The 20,842-nt window shown below is 40.9% G+C and overlaps 1 protein-coding gene across 1 annotated transcript in view; it reads left to right on the forward strand.

Moving 5' to 3' along the window:
* The window catches only part of DNER (delta/notch like EGF repeat containing), a 231,884-nt gene extending 211,384 nt beyond the window's left edge, over positions 1-20,500 (forward strand). Inside the window, exons 11-13 of the mRNA XM_028151173.2 lie at positions 5,200-5,331; positions 12,817-13,063; positions 19,486-20,500. Coding sequence (XP_028006974.2) covers positions 5,200-5,331; positions 12,817-13,063; positions 19,486-19,597 — 491 coding nt within the window. The 3' untranslated portion in view covers positions 19,598-20,500. The remainder of the gene's footprint in view (positions 1-5,199; positions 5,332-12,816; positions 13,064-19,485) is intronic.
* Positions 20,501-20,842: the final 342 nt, after the last annotated feature.

Raw genomic sequence — 20,842 nt, forward strand, 5'->3', positions numbered from 1 at the left:
CACCCGCCCTCCCCCCCCCCCCCCCCGCCCCGCCCGCACCTTGCACCTTTTGGCATTTCTAGGTTGCTGGCTTCTCTAGCACCTAGTCTAGAATATTTGAGGCAAAGAGAAAACTCAGGATGCTCACCATCACCATTCTTGGGCCCCGAGATTCCTAGCCAGTCTGTCTCCTCTTGACTGCTCAGAATCTTCTCATATTTGTTTTATATATAATGTCCAGGGCTTTTGCTTGTACTTAATGGGAGGAATAGGGAAACTATTCCATCTTTTTGGGAGCAACATTCCATCTTTTATTTCCATCACTCTGGCTGTTTTTAGAACTTTTCCTTTGCTGCTGGCTTTTAGCAAATTGATTATGATGTGCCTTGATGTGATTTTGTTCGTATTTATCCTGCTTGGGATTTTTTTCACTTCTTGGATCTGCTTTTATAGTTTTCTTCAAATTTGGAAAATGTGTAGCCACTATTCCACCAAATATTATTGTTATGCCTCTTTTCCCCCTTCCCTTAGACTCTTATTACATCTGTGTTAGACTACTAAAATTTGTACACCAGGTCACTGAGTTTCTATTCATTTTTCCCAGAGCTTTAGTTTTTCTAGCTTCTATTGCTCTGTTTTCAAGTTTACGAATCTTCTACTCTGCATCATCTAATCTATTACTATCACTCTATATTATTTTGTTTTTAATTTGATATTGTATTTTTTGTATCTATAAATTTCATTCAGTTTTTTATAACTTCCATTTTTACCCGTATTTCTTTCATGCTTTCCTTTAAATTTTGAGCAAATTTCTTGTTTACTCATCATCATCTGTTACTTCTGGATCTCTACCTTTCGAACTGATTTTTCTTCTGGTTATAGGTTCCATGTGTCTACTTCTTTGCATGTCTAATAATTTTTGTTGAATGCTGGCCATTGTTAGTTAAGCTGTTGAGTGATGGGATTTATTGTCTTTCTTTTCAGAGAGCTGCCTTTTTTGGTGGCAGGTAGGTAAGTTACTTGGCAACCTGACTGGTCCTTTCAAGGCTTATTTTTACATTTTGGAGGATGAGCTGTTACTCAGGGGATAGTCCTACCTTACTGCTAAGGCGAATATACTGGCTGGTCAATAAAATACCTGCACTCTGACTTGTGAAAGTTTGAAACCCTCCCAGTCCTCTGTGAGCTTTGGGATTTGTTTGTCCTTCATCTTGTTTGTAGACCCATGGAGTTCCATTTACTCATATACAACATTCAGTAACAAACTCAAGGGACACGGCATATTTCTGATGCTCTTTTTCTGAGTGGCTCTATCTTCTGTGTTAGTCTGTCCTACAAATTACAGCTATCTTGGCCCCCACCAAATCCAGTTCTCTGCAGCTCAGTGAAACCATTGTGTTCTAAATTGGGTCCAGGCAGAAAGCCAGGATGCTGGCAGTACTCAGCTGTTTCGTTTCCCTTCTCTCAGCAGTCACGGTCATGCTCTGCCTGTTGTCCAATGTCTTAAGAGTGTTTTTTAAAAATACATATTTCATCCACTTGTCTAATTTTTTATAGTGGGAGGTCAAGACAGGTTCCAGTTTTTCCATCATGGTAGAAGTTCCAAATATTTTTTTTAGATCCATTTCATCTGGAATAAAATGTTTGTCAAGTATGAAGGCATAGTTAAAGCCCCCAGTCCAGTGAGTGGCATGTAGTAGTCATATATTTAATAGTAGGTATTACAATTATTATTATTTTCATTGATATCATTCAATGTGGGCTTTGTTAGCCCAAGGATTTACTAATAGCAGTGAGTTTTAATTTTTAAAATCTTTTTAAATTTTTAATTTATCTGAGGAAAGCATAGAAAATTAAACAGTACACTTGTAAACTTGCATAAATACTACCAAATTTGATACCTACTCTACATATTGCCTCTTAGAAAGTAGTAGATTGAAAATCAATTGAAAAGATTTAAAGTTCAGACTCTGATTTCCAGCCTTAGTCAAGTAGAAACTTCATTTTGTATTCTCTTTACAAATGTTATTCGTGCACAACAGCGATTTAAAAGTAATTGATTTTTCTCCAACTCAATTTTTTTTAAAAAAGTAAGCAAGTCAATGAAAAAGTTATTGGCTCAAGCCTGTAAAAACATAAAGATTTATTAAGTCAAATATGAGTAAAAAAAGATGATATACTAAGAACTTTTCTAGTAAAATATGCTAGAATACACATTGCCTGGAGCTAGAATGGTGGGGTGTTGAAATGCATAAAAACACATAATACTCTCAATATGGGTAAATGCAAATGAACTCAAACTTGCTCTTCATCATTCATAATAATTCTTCAGATACCTCGCATATGACTGATGGGCAGTAAACATGAGCTCAGTAAGGCAAAGAGCAGTCCTCTTTGGGAGTCTTCTGGTTGACATTTTTCTTGACTGGCTCCATCATCAGAGTCATTTCATATTCCTACTACCAGCATGTGACTCAGTGAAGGCATCAGAGAGCCAGCTGGGGGATAACTGATTCAAATAGAAGCATAGGAGTGTTAGACTGTGAAATAGGCCAATAGAGTAAATCTACAGGTCTCTGAGCACTGTGCATCACTCCAGGGTTCTCCCAGAGCACACGCGCTGTGGAAGTAGCTGCTAGCTCTTTGGGCCTCTGCCTGGCTTGGGGTTTATATTATTAACTAATGTCATCTAATCCCCAGTAGAGCTCTAAGAACACTGTGGTGATGGAAGTCAGACTGGAATAGGTTTGGGACTCTGTCTGGGTTTTTGATATTTGGTAAGTGTCTGTAGAAAGAATTCATCCTATTTTTCTCCTGCCATTCTCTATACCTCCCAAATCCAATCTAATGTGTCCCAAGAATAGACAAATCTAGGAGTTTTGGATTTCTCCTGACTGTGTTAGAGACCCTTAAAGAGCTAAGAGCCAATACACATAGTAAGGTGGCTCCCTGGGGAAGCTCAGGACCAGAGCAGGACTGGATGGATCGGACATACAGCACTGGGACTACCTGTAGTTTAAGGCAGTGGTTCTCAACCTTCCTAATGCCACGACCCTTTAATACAGTTCCTCATGTTGTGGTGACCCCCAACCATAAAATTATTTTCGTTGCTACTTCATAACTGTAATTTTGCTACTGTTACGAATTGTAATGTAAATATCTGTGTTTTCTGATGGTCTTAGGCTCTACAGCAGCAGTTCTCAACCTGTGGGTTGTGACCCACAGGTTGAGAACCGCTAGCAGGGTCGCCTAAGACCATCGGAAAACACAGATATTTACATTACAGTTCATAACAGTAGCAAAATTACAGTTATGAAGTAGCAACGAAAATAATTTTATGGTTGGGGGTCACCACAACATGAGGAACTGTATTAAAGGGTCGTAGCATTAGGAAGGTTGAGAACCACTGCTTTAAGGAATTAGTAGGGAGAAGTTAGGTCGTTTCTGCTGCTATTGTTGCAAAGACCATGGAACATCTTATTTCAGAATCATGCAGTATTCCCATTGCCAGCTAAAGAAAGCTGTTGTTGAATAGATACCTCAATTAAGCTTGTCTTCCTAAATGGTTGGAAAGTAGTACTGATGCATATATTTGTCAAGGCCTTTGATTTCATCCTTTTAATATTTTGAAGTACGTCCTTATTTATGCTTCTTCAACTAGTCTACCTTATAATGCTTGTTTGTAACTGTTTAGTCTATACCCTTCTCACTTAGAGCAATTGCCCCATTAATAGAAAGAAAACCCTTGAAATAGGTTAGTAAGAGGAAATCAATTTTATGTCTTTTCTATTGATGTAAATGACTATATTTACTGCAGGAAACAAACTCAACTTAGACCCTACTGAATTATAGGCAACTTGGTAAGATCTAGAAGTAGTAAATGTTTTGTTGGACAGATTCCACTTTAAAAATGAAAGAGTCAGATGCTAGGTATGAAAAGAGTGTGAAATGAAACAGATGTGAAATATTTTAGTGTGAGATTCCTCCTCTAAAGTGGCTGTGGGTGACATATGGTGGTTTTATAAACGAGAGGTAAACCAATACCAGACAGAAAAGCACTTCGTTGCTAATTAAGTCAGCCTGGAAGTAATTACCCAAGTGTACACTGAAATATTGCCTTTTGAAAATGGACAAAATATTGATTTTGCTCATTTTCTTTAGTCTACAACTATTGCAGTGCTAGGAGGAGCTTTTTTACATTTATCTAAACAAATGGAGGAGTATATCAAAACATTTTTTTTCTCATTTTCAAACTTTTAAGAGAGAGTGCCTCAATTTGAGCTACCCTCTTTGATTCAGCTTTGATGAGATACCTTTAAATTTCATAAGCACACCCAGTTGGTATTGACTCATCCTATGGCTTTAATTCACAGGAAGATAGTTTTGTTCCTGTAACTGCTAATAACAAGCTATTTCCTGTAAATTGGTGTTTGAATCACAGTGACATCTTCCCATGTTCTGGTTTATAAGTTTAAACCAGGCACTCCCTGAGGGGGGCAAATGTTGGGTCTAGATGGGGTTGAGACTCCAGGGCACAGTTTTCATTATGGAGAAAGGACAGACTAGAGCAGATGTGAATTTCCTTCGGGCCATATTGCTCAGGGAAGATTACGTCCAACTTAGGTCAACCCAGATTTCACAACTGTCGCCCCTTGTGGCTAATGCCCTTCCTGAGCGTTTTGGTCCATCCCAGGAACATATCCAGGAATTTGGAAATTGGGGTAAATTTTCATAATTGACTCAATCTAGGCACACAGCTGTGCTCTACTAGTATCCAGAAAATAGTCAGATGTCCTGACTCACGCTCAAATACTTGGCTACAAAACAACCATAAACTTTGAGTTTTCAACTATCTGGAGTTTCAGAAAAATAAGAAGATTCAGCTGACTAAATACAAAATAGGGTTCTTTAATGAAATCAGGAACCCAAATTTGCTTTCCCAATAAACTTCGGAAAATTTGTTCAGACATGGGAATCAGCTTTAGTTAACTAGTTCAATAGATGAAAGAAAAGTCTTTTTACCAAGGCTATTTTTGTTCTTTTTAAAGAAGTTTATTTAAGTAAAAGATCCCCTGACTAGAATTTGGGAGAGTTCTGCACTTTATACAAACAGCAATTGGGTTCCATTGCTGGAGATCATGATCTGGAGCTTTGCTTTGCTAGAGAAGCGATGGGTGATGCAGCTGATCGTCTCACAGCTACTTCTCTTTATCTCCTTAGGCGAAGAGTGTGACATCGACATAAATGAATGTGATAGTAACCCCTGCCATCATGCCGGCACCTGCCTGGACCAGCCCAATGGTTATACCTGCCACTGCCCACATGGCTGGGTGGGAGCAAACTGTGAAATCCGTAAGTCTTCCTGCCTTTCAGCTATTACATTTAACCTCCAGTTTTGTTTCACCAAGAAAGGGATGCTGACTGTGCCCAGCCAGATCACTCTCAGAGGCAGTGCTGCCTGAGTCGCCATGCCTCCCGCATCTCAGTGTCACACTTTTGCCCCCGCTACCCCCGCATTCTGCTGCTCCCACTCCTTCCTGAGTCTGAAGGCAGCCCTTCCATGGGATGAGAATGTGCAGATGTCATCCAGAGTTCACTGCTGCTACTACAGCCAAAAATGCGCTCAACAGAGACGCGTTAGAATCGCAGCACAAAACAGAGGCTCTGTGTTGAAAATGTAAAAAAAAACCCACACCAAATGTAAATTCACTTTGCATTTATGTCTTCAAGTGTCTTCAAACATATTAGGTTCCATCAGTTGTCTGGAGAAAAAAAAATCCAGTGAGGATGAGTGGAAAAGAAAATCTGAAAAACATTTTGAGCTGCTTAGAGCTAAGTGTTCTCTAAAGACGAACGAACAGAAGTTTGAAAATGTCACAATCATGATTTTTTACATTAAAATACCGTGTCTACTAGGACTGAGGTGAAAATGAGAACTGACAAGGCATTGGGGTTCCCACTGGTTTGTAAACTGCTAAAAATTCAACTTTAAAAGCTGCCTTTCTTCTTATTTAAATGGGTCAAGGCAGTTGAACCTTTCATAAAAGCTCCTTCCTGGGGCCTCTCACCCCCTGGCCTACTCATCATCAGGTAAAGACAGCTTATCTGCTGTGTGAGTTTGGAAGGGGGCAAATATTTACATGGAGCCTTGTCTGTCTGTCTGTACCTGTCTGTCTGTCTCCCTTCTGAGCAGGCCCTTCTGCTGCCTGTAGTCCTCCATGCTATTACTGTTTTAAGAATAGCCCCCTTACAGGTGGTCCACATGGCCTGTGGCTGGATGGCTAATTCTTAGCATGTGTCTAAGGTGGGGGGTGGTCAGTGTTAGGAAGCCTTGTTATTCACAAGTGTGGACCACATTCTCCATCAACTTGACCAATAGTGAAGTACCCTTGGGCTCTTATCTGCTCACTCTTTGTCTTTGCTCTTGGCTCAGAGCTTGAGAGGGAAAGAAGGTAATTATTTTTAGGCCTCTCCCTCAACTTTCTCAAATTCTCCTAAACAGAATGGTTTTAAGACCAACTGTCCTTGCTGAAGATGGGAAATGCTCTCTTGTTGAATAAAGAGACAGGAAGAGATTCCAATAATAAAAATGCTGAGTGCTATGATTTGGGTAGGATGTTAAAACTAATATTGGTGTAGGATGTTAAGTCCACTCTGCTGGGATCTTTGCTGGAAGGGATTGCAGACCTGGGTCAGTAGGACCTTGCTTCTCACCCTGGCCATGGTACTCATTGTGCGGCTTTACTTAGTTGTGCTGAGCCTCAGTGTACTCATCTATAAAATGGGACCACTTTTTGTTCTGAAATTTGATAATTGTATGAAATGACACATTTCTCAGAACAACATCTATTTATAACTTTAAAATTTTAATTGTAAAGATAAATACATAGTAAAGTATGAATTAAGAAGTCAGGAACACATAGGATACCCTCAAGAAGTTTTGAAGTACAATCCTATAATTACAAAAAAAAATCTAAATTTTACTTCCTCCCAGGGATGACAATATTAGCAAAACATGCACAAATAATAAAAGGACAAAAGTTGGCTTCATATTCTAGTTATGTGACCCATACAAACACATTTATCTCTTGGAGCCTTGTTTCTCTCACTTGTAAAATGGTTATAGTAAGGTTGCTGTGAAAGGAGGCAAATATGTGCATATTTCTGCTATGCAGTAGGCAGTAAATAAATGCTAGTTGCTCTTTCTCTTTAATTCTACACTATTTAGCTCTTATGCTATGAGCTATTCCTGGGAAGATGAACCTTTGCAATTGTCTTTTTAGCCAATGCACCTGCAGGGCATGGGCCACCATGAGCAGCCGAAGGTGTTGGGGCACATCACACATGTTGGTCCACACTTGGGCTCTTGGTTTGCCTAGAAGAGCACTTTCCACTTGATCTCATTTGCATCTCCCCATTAAGCCAATGTGTTAAAATAAATGTTATCATAGATTAGGCTCTGTGGGTCCCAGTGTTGGGTACTTCACCTTGACCTGAGTGTAACAATGGAGAACATGTGTGGGAGGTTTGTGATGACATATAGCTGGATCTGGTATACAGTGCCTAGAGCAGGGGTGGAGAGCCTCTTTCCTGCCCATGGCTTTTTGGCTAGTTATAATATCATTCAGGGGCATACAAAATTATCAACTTAAAAACTAGCCTGCTATATTTGGTCAAACATTTAATTAACTCACCCCTAATGCCTTGCCAGGGCCAGACAAAATGATTTTGTGGACCTTTATAAGGCCCACGGCCGGACATTCCACACTCCTGGTCTAGAGATTTGGATCTGAATCAAATGGAGGAATCCAGGGACCAGGTGTGAAAGCAGAATCTGGCTTGTCAGTGGACAGGGAAGGTCTAGGAGGCCTCCAGTCCTGTGTGAGCCATGGATCACAGAGGTCTCTCTCTAACCCTGAGCATCTGTGAGCTTCTGAAGTGGCCAGAAACCACAAAGAGGATGCCTGAATGGTACAAGTTCAGGTTAGTAGGTCTCAACAGGAAAGCTCAGATACACACAGAACAGAGAGATCCGAAGCCCACACAACTATGTGGTCTGGAGAGCTACTGAGTTGTTGAAGGCAGTAAATGAGCCTCCATTGGCCTGACCTCTGCCTCTGGAGTCCACATCGCCCACTTCCCTTTCTTACTCACTCTGCTTCAGCCACGTGGTTCTGCTTTCTCTTCCTTGAACAGATCAGGTTTATTCCTGTCTTCAGGGTCTTGGCCTGTGCTGTTTCTTATGTTTGGAGCTCTCTTTCCTTGGATTTTTAGCACAAGTATCTTCTTCTCAGCAGACACATCTCAGCTTGAGTTCATGCACATCCTGAAATCTGAGACCTCACAGTGAAGGGCACTACACGTGAAACTGAATCAGCCCTTCCAGCAGCCATCACTAGAGATCCTGCTACCTCAATAGGATTTACATGCAAATTAATACCATTTTAGTGGTTCCATTTTCATGGCTACCTCTTGTGCCAGTGTTCACCCTAATAATGAATGTTGCTTAGAAATTTGCCCCATTAGATATACTATCTGGTCCCCCATCAGTGATAAGAAGGAGTAATCAAGCAGACCATACAGATTTATCAAAAACGATCAACAAAGTTGATCCAGAATTACCCGAAAAGGACCATTCAAATAACTCTGGTGTTCTGTACATATTCTGAGGCAAATGCAAACCCTAAATTCTTGAAATTAACAAACAACCCTGGTAAAATGTTACTGCAACTTATTCTTACAACCTTGGAACTGATCACAGTTTTTTTGGGGGTGTGTATTTTTATAAAATGTTTGCATTTCTAGAATCAAGGTCTAAAAATCAAAATTCCTATAAATGTTTACTTAGTGGTGTTTTGTATCATCTGTGTAGAAGCTATAAGGTTCATACAGTTAGAATTACAGTCAACCTTGCTGACCGACAGTTGCACGATAATAGACACTGAACAGTTGAATCTGTGGTCAAACTATTGGATTACTGATATTCTGCAGGTGAGAAATTGGAGAATAGGCTATCTTGGATTTATGCATTTGATCAGTGAAAATGTTAAATGTGAAATCACTTTGGAAAATACAAAACCTCAAACAAATTGAATTTAAACCAAAACACAAATTATCCCTCAGACCCATACGTGTGACATTTTTCTTGGACAGTTCGTGTGCATACATTTCTGGTCATGCACCTGCTGGGGCTCCTGAGACCATCCCATCCAGCATGTGCTGGTGTGCGATTCTTCCCCAGCCATGCTGTAGCCATTATAGTAAATGATTCATGCAGTGGGACTCCCAGGATGCAGCAGAGCAATGACTTATGAGGAGCACGCCTGGACCAGGAGTCGGCAGCTACAGCCACCTGGTGCAGATAAATTTGCTGCCTCTCAGACCAAGCATTGGATTTATTCAGATCCAACCTGGCTCCAAACTTTATTAGTGTGCAAAGCAGCCACATTCACTTATCAGAGAAGCTTTAGATGAAGGTCAAGGTGGGAAAAACACAGGGTGAGGCAGAGGGAAGCAGAGGTTTTAGGAGAAATTTTGAGTTTTCCTAAAAGTCCAATCATCTTGGAACTCAGAGTTTTGGGAAACAGAGCCGATGGTCAGAAATACAAGCAGTTTAGGCAGCTCATCAGGCCTGGGACAACGTGCCGAGCACATAACCCAGTACAGTTGTCTTTCCACTGTCCTGGCCTTCTGGTTGTGCACTCCCTGTGTGTACACAGTTAATATGATGTGTAAACTATTTATGTGGTTATGCATCAACCATAAGATTTCACAACCCGTGTGGCCCTGCTGCAGCAATCAGATCTGAGCCCGCCACCAAGTTGGAGCAGAAAGCGGTACTGGCTGCCTTTGTGTTGATGCTAAATGGGTGTTAGAGCAGACTCTGTGAGTGTTGGACTCCAGCCTACAACTGAATTTTTTCAGAGAATGTCAAAATACTTGGAAATCAAGTGAGTCACACTTCTGTTTCAGCCAGAAAAATGAGTTGTCTCTCTCAGTGTGCACCAGGTAATGCCAAATGCAATGACTGCTGATTTCAGGATTGAGTCTTGGTTCAAATTTCACAAAACACCTTCTCTCTTCCATTATGACCATTTGTTTGCAGTGATTTCTGCTGGTCCATCCGCCTGTGTGTGAGTTGGCACAGAAGGCGCTGTGAATGCACTAATGGTCAGTCCTATGGCTCCATGGGCTTTGTGAGCTCAGGCAGGCAGGCTCCAATGGCAACGCGAGACTTTAAGCGTGAGTGTTGGTGAAAAGCTCAGGAGTCAGAAGATCTGGATGCAAAGAGCTGTCTCTTCCGTTGTCCCATTCTTCTCAAACTTTCAGGAGCCCTCCAGGCTTGGGGCATGGGTCATTTTTCCATTAGGCTTCTGGGGAAGGGGTTCTTGTGCTCTTCTGCAAACACACTTTTCCAGGTAAAGAACAGCTGGTGCTCGGATTCCATGTCATAAAGATGAGGCTATGAGTGCAGCAGTGAGAAGAGTCCTGAGGATTTCCCAGGAAGACAGGCCATTTCCACCCATCTCTGAATCCTATTTTCAGGCACCCAGAGTCCTAACGTGGAAGTGATGGCTGAGAGGCGGTGGTGATGGTGTGAGCAGAGAAGGCATCTTCTTTCCACATGAGTTAACTTCTCTTTGGTCTTGCATAGTCCTTTTAAATTTTTACAGCTTTCTTTCAAATCCTGGTCATGTTATCCAGAGCATTCCCATTTGTGTGCAGGTCTGTAAACAGGACTTCTGCCAGACACTGAGATTATATTCCATCCTTCACCTTTTCCCCTGTGCATACAGGTCGGTGCTTTTTGGAAGGGCATAGGACAGTGCTCGATAATCCTGAGCTCAGGGCATGTGCCTCAGAGGTACCAGCCACTTTATCCTTTCTTCTTCTACCACCCAGGTGCTCCTCTATAGGGGCCAACCACCACATACCTGGCAGTGAATATTCTTACTTTTTAGAAACATGTTTCCTAACTTATGCTCACAGCAAGCCCATGGGGTATATGTTGCTATTTTCCTCTTATAAATTAGGAAACCAAGGCTCAGGGAAGTCAAGTAAATGTTGCAACCATGATTGAAAGCAAGGTTGGTATGATCCCAAGGCCCACACTCCTTCCACTAGTTTCACTGGAAGATAATACATGGGTACTTTCTTCAAATAATGTATTGCTCTTTTTAAAATTATTATAAAGGAATACATTATTTTTAAAAAGATGGGAAATGCCTGAGATGTATAAAGAAGGAAATAAAAATTCCTGCCTTCCAGAGATCACTGTTGTTAGCACATTGAGGCAGAGGCCAAGAACTTATATCAAGACTTGTATTTGACAACACACCTAGGAAGTGACATCAGTTTCCTAGGCCATATCTATAAAATGGGGAGAGAAAGTAATACATCTTCTGGTGGTTATAATGATAAAATGAGATGTTTTCAAAGAGCTTAGTCCATAGTAAGAAAGCAACAAATGTTCATCCCTTTTATCACTCTATTCTTCTGAGCTTTTTAGTGTGTAGACAGACATTTTAAGCTTACATGTGCTTGTACTATACAACCAGTCCTGCTTGATAACCTTCTTTAACTCTTTAGCTATTTGATGAACATTTCTTCATTTCACTAAGAGTTGAATATTTAGGTTGTTTCCCACCTTTTTACATTTTTAATTAATTTTTTAGAGAAAGGAAAGAAGAGACAGATGAGAGAGAGAGAGAGAGAGAGAGAGAGAGAGAGAGAGAGAGAAACATCGATATGAGAAAGCAACATCAATCAGTTGCATCCTGCACACACTCAGACTGGGGATTGACCCACAATCTGAGAATTTGCACTGATCTGGAATTGAACCTGCTGCCTTTTGGTGTATGGAATGATGCTCCAACCAACTGAGCCACATCAGCCAGGGCATCCCATGTTTTTGCTTTTATAAATTGTGTTGTCTACTGTGGAATGAAGAGAGAGAATGGAAGTGAGGATTCTAATTATATCTGTGACATTTTATTAAAAAAAAAAACTTGAAAAAAACCACTAAAGGAAAAATGAAAAAAATATGAACACTTATTAACTTTGGTGAGTACATGGGTTTCTGGGCCTATTTTCTGAATGTTTTTCTAAATGTGTAATAGTTGATAATTTAACATTTAAACATTATGATGCTAAGATGAACATCCTTGTACAGAGGGCTTTGTATCCTATGGGACCAATTCCCCAGCATAAATTCTCTGGACTCTTCTCACTGTTGCACTCACAACCCTTAGACCATGTAAGGATTGTATAGCAATTTACACATCCCCCGTTTCTGTATTGTTATCAAAAATTTAAATTATGTTTGGGAACTGAGAGGAATTGCATTTAAAAAATAATTATGGCCTGGCTTGTGTGACTCAGTGGTTGAGGATTGAGCTATGAATCAGGAGGTCAAGGTTCAATTTCCGCTCAGGGCACATGCCCAGGTTGTGGGCTTGATCCCCAGCCAGGGGCATGCAGGAGGCAGCTGATCAATGATTCTCTCTCATCATTATTGTTTCTATCTCTCTCTCTCCCTCTCTGAAATCAATAAAATTAAAAAATAATTACGAAGCTAAATAACTTTCTATATGCATTTCTTTGGTGAATTCCTTTGACATCCATTGCCCATTTTTCTATGACATGTTCATGGTTTTTCTTAATGATTTGTAAGAGGTCTTTATATATTAACCCTGGAACTGGAAAATCCTTAGAAAATAAACCTTCCCAGTGTGGATGGCCCTTACATTTTAAGTTACCCATGCAAGGACACGGAAAGACCTTCCCATGCTCAAGGCCACAACTTATTTTCAGCCATTTGCTTGTTTTTGCCTTCAGACCTCCAGTGGAAGTCCGGGCACATGGCGGAGAGTCTCACCAACATGCCCCGGCACTCCCTCTACATCATCATCGGGGCCCTGTGCGTGGCCTTCATCCTGATGCTGATCATCCTGATTGTGGGGATTTGCCGCATCAGTCGCATCGAGTACCAGGGCTCTTCCAGGCCGGCCTACGAAGAGTTCTACAACTGCCGCAGCATCGACAGCGAGTTCAGCAACGCCATCGCCTCCATTCGGCACGCCAGGTGGGCTGTTGCAGGGGCAGCAGGAGGGGAAAGGGACAGGCTGCTTTCACATGTGCACTCTTGAGACCAGGGTTATATTGTACATAGGACTTTACACCCACAAAGAGGGTTTTACAGAATAAACCTAGGTTCAAGGTACTGTTGAACCTATTGAATGTTGTTGGGCGTTGATAATGAGGCTGCTTTATAAGCAAACGCCTTTTCATTGGTTACTGGCTTTCTGACTTTATTTGATACATTCCTTCAGTTTGTGTTTATCTGTGCGATAAATATCTGATTCTTAATCACTGAAGGAAAATTTAAGATGATTTATTTTTGGAATGTCCTTAGCTATATTACTTTCCAAACACTCAGCATAGATATAAATTATTCCATTTGATAACTTTAAAAATGGCTAACAGCTATCATTTTGCTGTTGGGAAACCCATGTGAGAAAATAATGATGGAAAACTTCCCTTACCTGCTGAAGGAACTAGACATACAAGGCCAGGAAGCACAGGGAGTCACAAACAAGATGAATCCAAAGAGGCCACCCCCCCAAATACATCAAATTTAAATGCTAAAGGTTAAAGAAAAAGAGAGAATATTAAAAGCAGCAGGAGAAAATCAGTTAGTTACCTATAAGGGAGCTCCCATGAGACTATCAGCTGATATCTCAACAGAAATTTTGTAGGCTATACAAGATTGGCAAGAACTATTCAAAGTGATGAAAAGCAAGGACCTACTACCAAGATAACTATACCCAGCAAAGCTATCATTTAGAATTGAAGGCAGATAAAGAGCTTCTCAGACAACAAAAAGCTAAAAGAGTTCATCACCACCAAACCCATATTCATAAAATGTTAAAGGGTTTCCTTTAAAAAGAAGAAGGAAAAAAAGATAAAAAATATGAATAACAAAATGGCAGTAAACACATATCTATCAACAATTGAATCTGAAAAAAATAAACAAGCATAACAGAAACAGACTCATAGATACAGAGAACATTTTGACAATTGCAAGATGGTGAAGGGGTTGGGGGATAGGTGAAAAAAAGTGAAGGGAAAAAGAAAGTACAAATTGGTAGTTACAGAATAGTCACAGGGATATAAAGTACAGCACAAGGAATATAGTCAATAATATTATAATAATTATATATGGTGTCTGATGGATACTAGATTTATCAGAATGATCACTTAATAAGTTATATAATACTATAGAGGCCCAGTACACAAAAATTCATGCACTTGGGTGTGTGTGGGGGGAGGTCCCTCAGCCCAGCCTGCGCCCTCTTGCAGTCTGGGACCCCTCGGGTGATATCCACCTGTCAGCTTAAACCTGTTCCCCGGGGAATCGGGCATAAGATGGCAGTCAGATATCCCTCCAGCAGCCCGGGAGCCTTTGGGGGATGTCTCATATCTGACTAATGACTTAGGCCCACTCCCTGTGCTGTTAGTCAGAAATCCTTAGTGCTACCATGGAGGCAGGAGAAGCTCCCACCACCACCGCTGCGCTGGCCAGCGATTAGCCAGCTTCTGGCTGAGCAGCGTTCCCCATGTGGAAGTGCACTGACCACCAGGGGTCAGCTCCTGCGTTAAGCATCTGCCCCCTGGTGGTCATTGCATGTCATAGTGACTGGTCATTCCCAGTCTTTCTGCTGTTAGGGTCAATTTGCGTATTACCCTTTTATTATATAGGATTTAGTCACTGGGTTGTACATCTGGAACTAATATAATATGGTATGTCAAATGTAATTGAAAAATAAGAAATTATTTTTAAGAATAGAGTTTGTATTATATAAAACAGTGTCCTTTACTGGAGGAAAGACTCAGAAAGGGACAAGGACTTGGTGTGTTATCACAGAAAGAATGTGAGTTCATGTGTCTGAGATATTTCATTGAGCCCAATTATTCCATTACCTGACTCTGGATTTTAGATGATTTAACCTCCCACAATACAGTTCCCTCAACTAGAAAGGAATAACTCTTCCTTCCAAGAGAGTTATGGCAATCAAATTAATTTACAAATAATAAAGGATTGTGTAAACAGATAACATCATATTTACCTCTCCAAATCTATTATAATACTAAAAAAAATAGCTAATCTAACGTGTTATTGACCTTTGCAAAGAATATTTATTACAAAAATAATGATATTATGTGTTAAAGAATATCATCTTTTCTTTTAATTAGTAAAATAAGCTAAAGCATACAATTCAGAAGCAAGTAACAAGTGGGCTGAGCTTGGTATCTTAAGATTGGGGCTCAAGGGTACTCTTAGCTGCATTGATTGAGTCATCATATATTGATATTGGTTTTGATACAAGCAGATCCAAATTCTGTCTGAATGGCAAAGAAGTTCAGAAGTTCAGAAAGTTCACTTTCTTCAAAAGGAAACCCCAAACCCAACACTTAGATCTTACAGAAATTTTGCCACATCAATGGAAGCAGAAGCTGGTCCCCAGCTTTCAGGCAGAGGAGCCAGTGGAAGAGAGGAGTTGGGAGACAGAGCATCTGCCCCCATGCCTCGGGGCAGCAAGGACAGCTTCTTAGTGGGACTTGCATGAGCCTGAGCCTGAGCCTGACTTCTACAATTATGAGGGAAAAAGGGTTCATCCCTCCCCATATCAGGCCCTACACAGCTGCCTGTCATTTGCTCCTTCCATTAAGAGTCAACTGGACAACACAGCTTCCAGGAAGCCCTGACATCGATCCCTGCAAATCTCATCTTAATTGTTTATTTGACTAATTTTTCCACTAGCTTGTGCATAAAGAACAGAGGTTTACTTATTTATTTTTTAATTACTTTATCTCCAGTGGTTCTGGTACATAGCAGACCTTACTAAAATTTGAGGTCTTACTAAACTTTGGTCTGAAATGGATGGATGATCTTGGTTAGCGGTTAATGGAAGGCGCCTTCATCTGTCTAAGAGAGCGATTCATTCCAGATACTAGCTTGGTGAGTGGTACCAGCCTTCAGGAATCTTTGCAGTGTCCTGAAATCATTGGACAACACACAGAAGATGTGAAAAGGAGAGAATAGACAAGTTCAGTTGTTCAAGAGTTCCCAGAGGGGTTCAGTTCACCAGGAAGGAGCAGATGTCACCACTTTATACTGGGGTGTACTGGGAGACCCAAGAAATTGGATTCTCCCACTCTGAGAGGATCCCTAGCTAAGTAAGATGCTTTTGCAGTCAAGAGGAAGAATATTTTATTTTGGCCTCAGAATAGTTTAAAATAGATCCTTCTGGGCTTCCTGATTATATAGCCCGCTGGGAAGATATTTATCGAATATTCTTGGAAGGAAAGGATAAACTTGAAAACATTTACAAACCTGGTTCTTATTTGGTGCCGATTTTTATCAAAAATATTTACTGCAGAATTCCTAACCAACAAGCTCCTACATGCACCAGTGACTGCAAATAAAGCCATTGAAGTCAAAACAGTACCTTCCCCATATCTGGGAACAGGAAAGCTCAGATACACACAGAACAGAGAGATCCGAAGCCCACACATCTATGTGGTCTGGAGAACTACTGAGTTGTTGAAGGCAGTAAATGAGCCTCCATTGGCCTGACCTCTGCCTCTGGAGTCCACATCGCCCACTTCCCTTTCTTACTCACTCTGCTTCAGCCATGCACCAGTGACTGCAAATAAAGCCATTGAAGTCAAAACAGTACCTTCCCCATATCTGGGAACATTCCCATCTGAAGGTTTATGTAGTTACAACCTGTGGTTTCTACAGCATGGCCCTCTGGAGGCCCATGCTGGGTCTCTGGCTGGTGGGCCCTTTTTGCTCTTTTTTTCCTGGAAACCCTAGAAAGCACTGACAAAACACAATTCTTGTGAAATTACCCTCCTAGTCTTCAGCAGTAGCCTATACCTAACGTTCATTTCATGGCCTGTCTTCCCGTCGCTAGTCTGGAGGTGACACTGGATAAGATTGACTGCAGCTCAGCAACCACACAGGACGAAACTGAGTGGGTCATCTGTGACATTCAAGAGTGACTGAGGAAGTGTGTGGTGACTGTGATGACAGCAATCGGTTGGCGCTGGTGCTGGGTTGAGAAGTAGCCCCTTATCCTGCGAGTCATCAGCTCTGTAGCTGCTTTGCTTACCTTTAGGTTGGAGAGAGTTTATAACTGACTGGCTAGTGGGAGTGATGACATGACTCTCTAAGTTCTGGTCACACCTGATTGCTCGCTGCTCCACCAGCTGTAAGTGCCTGATCCCAGAAAACAAAAAGAAAGGAGAGCTCTGAGAGGAAACAGTCACTTTCTCTCAAATGGCATCTCCTGATGTGGGCCTTTTTCAAGGTCAGACCCATCTGACATTCTTTGTGGCATTGTTTTAGCTTTTGACTTTCAGGGGAATATGAACTAGAAGAATGTGCACTCTGTGATCTGCCTTATAACTAGTTGTGGTATTTTTGTTTTTGTTTTTGTTTTTTAGTGAAATCATGTACATAAGACTTGTCACCAAATATGATGTTTAGATGCCTGTCACACAGATACTACTGTTCCCATGACTCTGTTAGTGCTTCCACGATGGTTAACGTGGCCAGTGCTACACTAAATCCTTTGGGGAGAGGGACTGTGGCCTTCATCTAGGCCTGTAAAATGCTACACTTTGTGGGCCATACAGTCTTTAGGTCTGTGTGCCTCCTCAATTCTGCCTTTGTAGCAGCAGAGGCACTACAGATGGACATAACTGTGCTCCAATAAAACTTTATTTGAAAAACAGGCAACAGGCTGCAACTGGCTTGCAGCCTGTAGTGTGCTAACCCCTGGTCCACATTATACTTTTCTATAGCTTCAAAAATATACAATTAAAATTAATTAATATTATTGGTGGTATATTATTACCAGTGTAGCTGGCTATTTTATGAGAAATACATTGTCCAAATATTTGTACCTTGGATACTCTCTGAAATTTTCAGACTTGGGAGAAAGTGTTAGGACCCTTTCGCTTAACACTGGTTGAGTAAAAGTTGGCTTTTACACTGATGCCCCTTTTCTGAGTCTCAGATTATGCAGGCCTCCCTCAATTGAGATACACAGACCGCAGCAGGCTGTACACATTTATGCACACAGAGTCCCAGACCTTTGGTGAGGCTTCGCATTTTAGACACGAGTTTATTGATGACTTCAACGTTGCAGTAATAGCTGTGGTTTCTCGGTGGCAGCATGCTTTAACTCTTTGTCTCTGCATGTGCCTGGCACCCACCGGGCATAGTTTATGCCTTTGTGCTCCAGGAGGCCAGTAAATCTTGAATGAATGGAAATACACGATAGAAAAAACATTTAAAAATAAAATATCACATAAAAATGCAATTTTTCTCATTTTCCATTCAATTTTACCTTTTATCTCTGTACGTGAGAAGACAGACTTTTCAAAGGAAGAAGTAGGAAAGCGGGGAGATGACATGTAAGCCACCGTAAATTAGCCCCTTGATGTCTTAGGGTGCTCATCCTCGCCACCTTTTAAAAATTTTAGCTTCTTTTAAAATTTCTTTTTTAATGGGCCCCAGTGGACTTGAAACAGTTAAAACCTGTTTTCTATAAAAGGCTTGTGGCGGGTGGGTTTGATCCTTTAAATCCCACTGCACTGCAGGGGCTTTGGGGGAAGGTGAAGTCTTGAATGGGAAGAGACCACCCAGAAGCTGAATTGGCTGTATTGTAATCATCACCATCTTGATACTGACTTTTCAGGAAGTCCTGAAATTGGATTTTGACGCCCATGGCTTCTGTTTGTCAGCCCTGCTGTCAAGGAGATTTTGAAATATACAAATCTGTTGGGACAATGGCTTTGTGCTCAGGGAAGAAACAATGGCATGTGTGTACATGGGTGTCAGGGAGTAATAGGTGGGTGGGACTGGATGGCACATTTTGTGGACAAACACCTATTTGAAGTCATTTCCTCCCTCATCCCTTCTTCTTGTCTTGGGGCCTCAGAAGACCACTGAGCCTTCACAGCCCTCCGGCAAGTCTCATAGGAGAGGCTGTCCGTCCGTGGTCTGGGGAAGACCACCCTGCCACTGTGCGTTCCAAGCTGCAGAGTGAATGTAAAATAAACTTGCCTCTCCACATCCTTACGGGTCTCAGAAGAAAAAGATAAATCAATATATGTTCTTTTAAATCCTATTGTGGGGCTGTCACGCCTGACTGCTTTGCCAAGATTTAACCTACAAGCTTCAACATTAATTTGGACTCTGTGTTTTGTGGAATCCATTTCTTGCCTCCTGCACCGAAGACTAATATTTTTACTCATTCAGTGTTACTATGAGAAAGTCTTAAATTTCTGTACTTGCTAAAGAATATATCTGTTAGGGTATTTTTATAGTTCCATTTGGTTCCTGAATATAAGTTATTCTTACCATTTGCCTTTCCTAGGACTTGAGATCCAACCTGTACCTAACTGGAGTCCTCTCTCCTGTGATTTTAGGTTTGGAAAGAAATCCCGGCCTGCGATGTACGACGTGACCCCCATCGCCTATGAGGACTACAGCCCCGACGACAAACCTTTGGTCACACTGATCAAAACAAAAGATTTGTAGTCATTTTTTGGATTCTTTTTCAAAAAGATGGGATACGACACTCATTTAACTATTTTTAAGAAAATAAAAAGCTTAAGAAATTTAAAATGTTAGCTGCTCAAGAGTTTTCGGTAGACTATCTAAGAACTAATTTTCTGCAGCTTTTAGTTTGAAACACATATTTTAAACATGGAATTTGAGAAGTCCATAGACTACGTCTTAATATACTTTCATCCCTCTAAACCCTAAGCTTCGACTAGTGTGCGGTCTTCTCACGGTAGACCCTATCATGACACCCAGATTAATTTCTGTGGCTGTGACAGAAATAGTCTAATCAAGGAGAAGTTTCTAGTTAACGTGTGAGTGTGGCTTTCTGAGTAGAGTTAGGAAACACGTAGAGAATGACACGTAGTACAGTATCCCCGTGACTTAAAAAGAAGTCTGAAATGTCTGTTTTGTGAAAAAGAAAGTAGTTACCTTTACTATTCCTAACCCGAATGAAATTAGCCTTTGCCTCATTCTGTGCATGGGTAAGTAACTTATTTCTGCACTGTTTTGTTGAACCTGTGGAAACATTCTTTTGAGTTTGTTTTTGGTTGTTTTTGTAACAGTCGTCAAACTAGGCCTTGAAAACGTACTTAAATGGAAGGGCCTCGTGAGGCAATTACAATCGAATTGGATCTATATTTTCTTTGAAAAGTCAAGGTCTTTTTAATTGTGAGCAAGCTACATTTACGTTGGAGCTGTCCGTTGCTAAGAGATAGTAAATGTAAGAGGGTACCAGCCCCTTCCATAGCGAGTATTTCTCATAGTGCATCTTTATTTATATGAGGACTTTTTTGTGGCTGTATTTGATTGATATGTGCTTCTTCTGATTCTTGCTAATTTCAAGGAATATTGAATAAATATTACCAAGTCAAGGAAGCACTTGTCTCTCGTTCTTTTAAAATGACATAAAACACATTTCTGGGGCTCAAACTCTCAGAAAAAACACCGTCATAGTTGTGAGCCAGATAGTATTATGTACAAATAAAAATACAACAATGGCAGTTCTCCAAAGTAATGTCAATATGAACTCTCCATGTCAATACTTATAATAGTGTGTGTGTGTGTGTGTGTGTGTGTGTGTGTGTGTGTGTGTGGTGGTGGGGGTGGGGGGTGAGGGAATTGTACCAGGACAGGAAGAAAGGCAATGTCTCGTGTTGGTGGGGCAGAATGTCCATGCTACAGAAATTCAAGCAGAAATGAAATTCAGTTAGTGCATTA

The sequence above is a fragment of the Eptesicus fuscus genome, chromosome 11, assembly GCF_027574615.1.
Source record: "Eptesicus fuscus isolate TK198812 chromosome 11, DD_ASM_mEF_20220401, whole genome shotgun sequence".
Taxonomy (NCBI): Eukaryota; Metazoa; Chordata; class Mammalia; order Chiroptera; family Vespertilionidae; genus Eptesicus; species Eptesicus fuscus.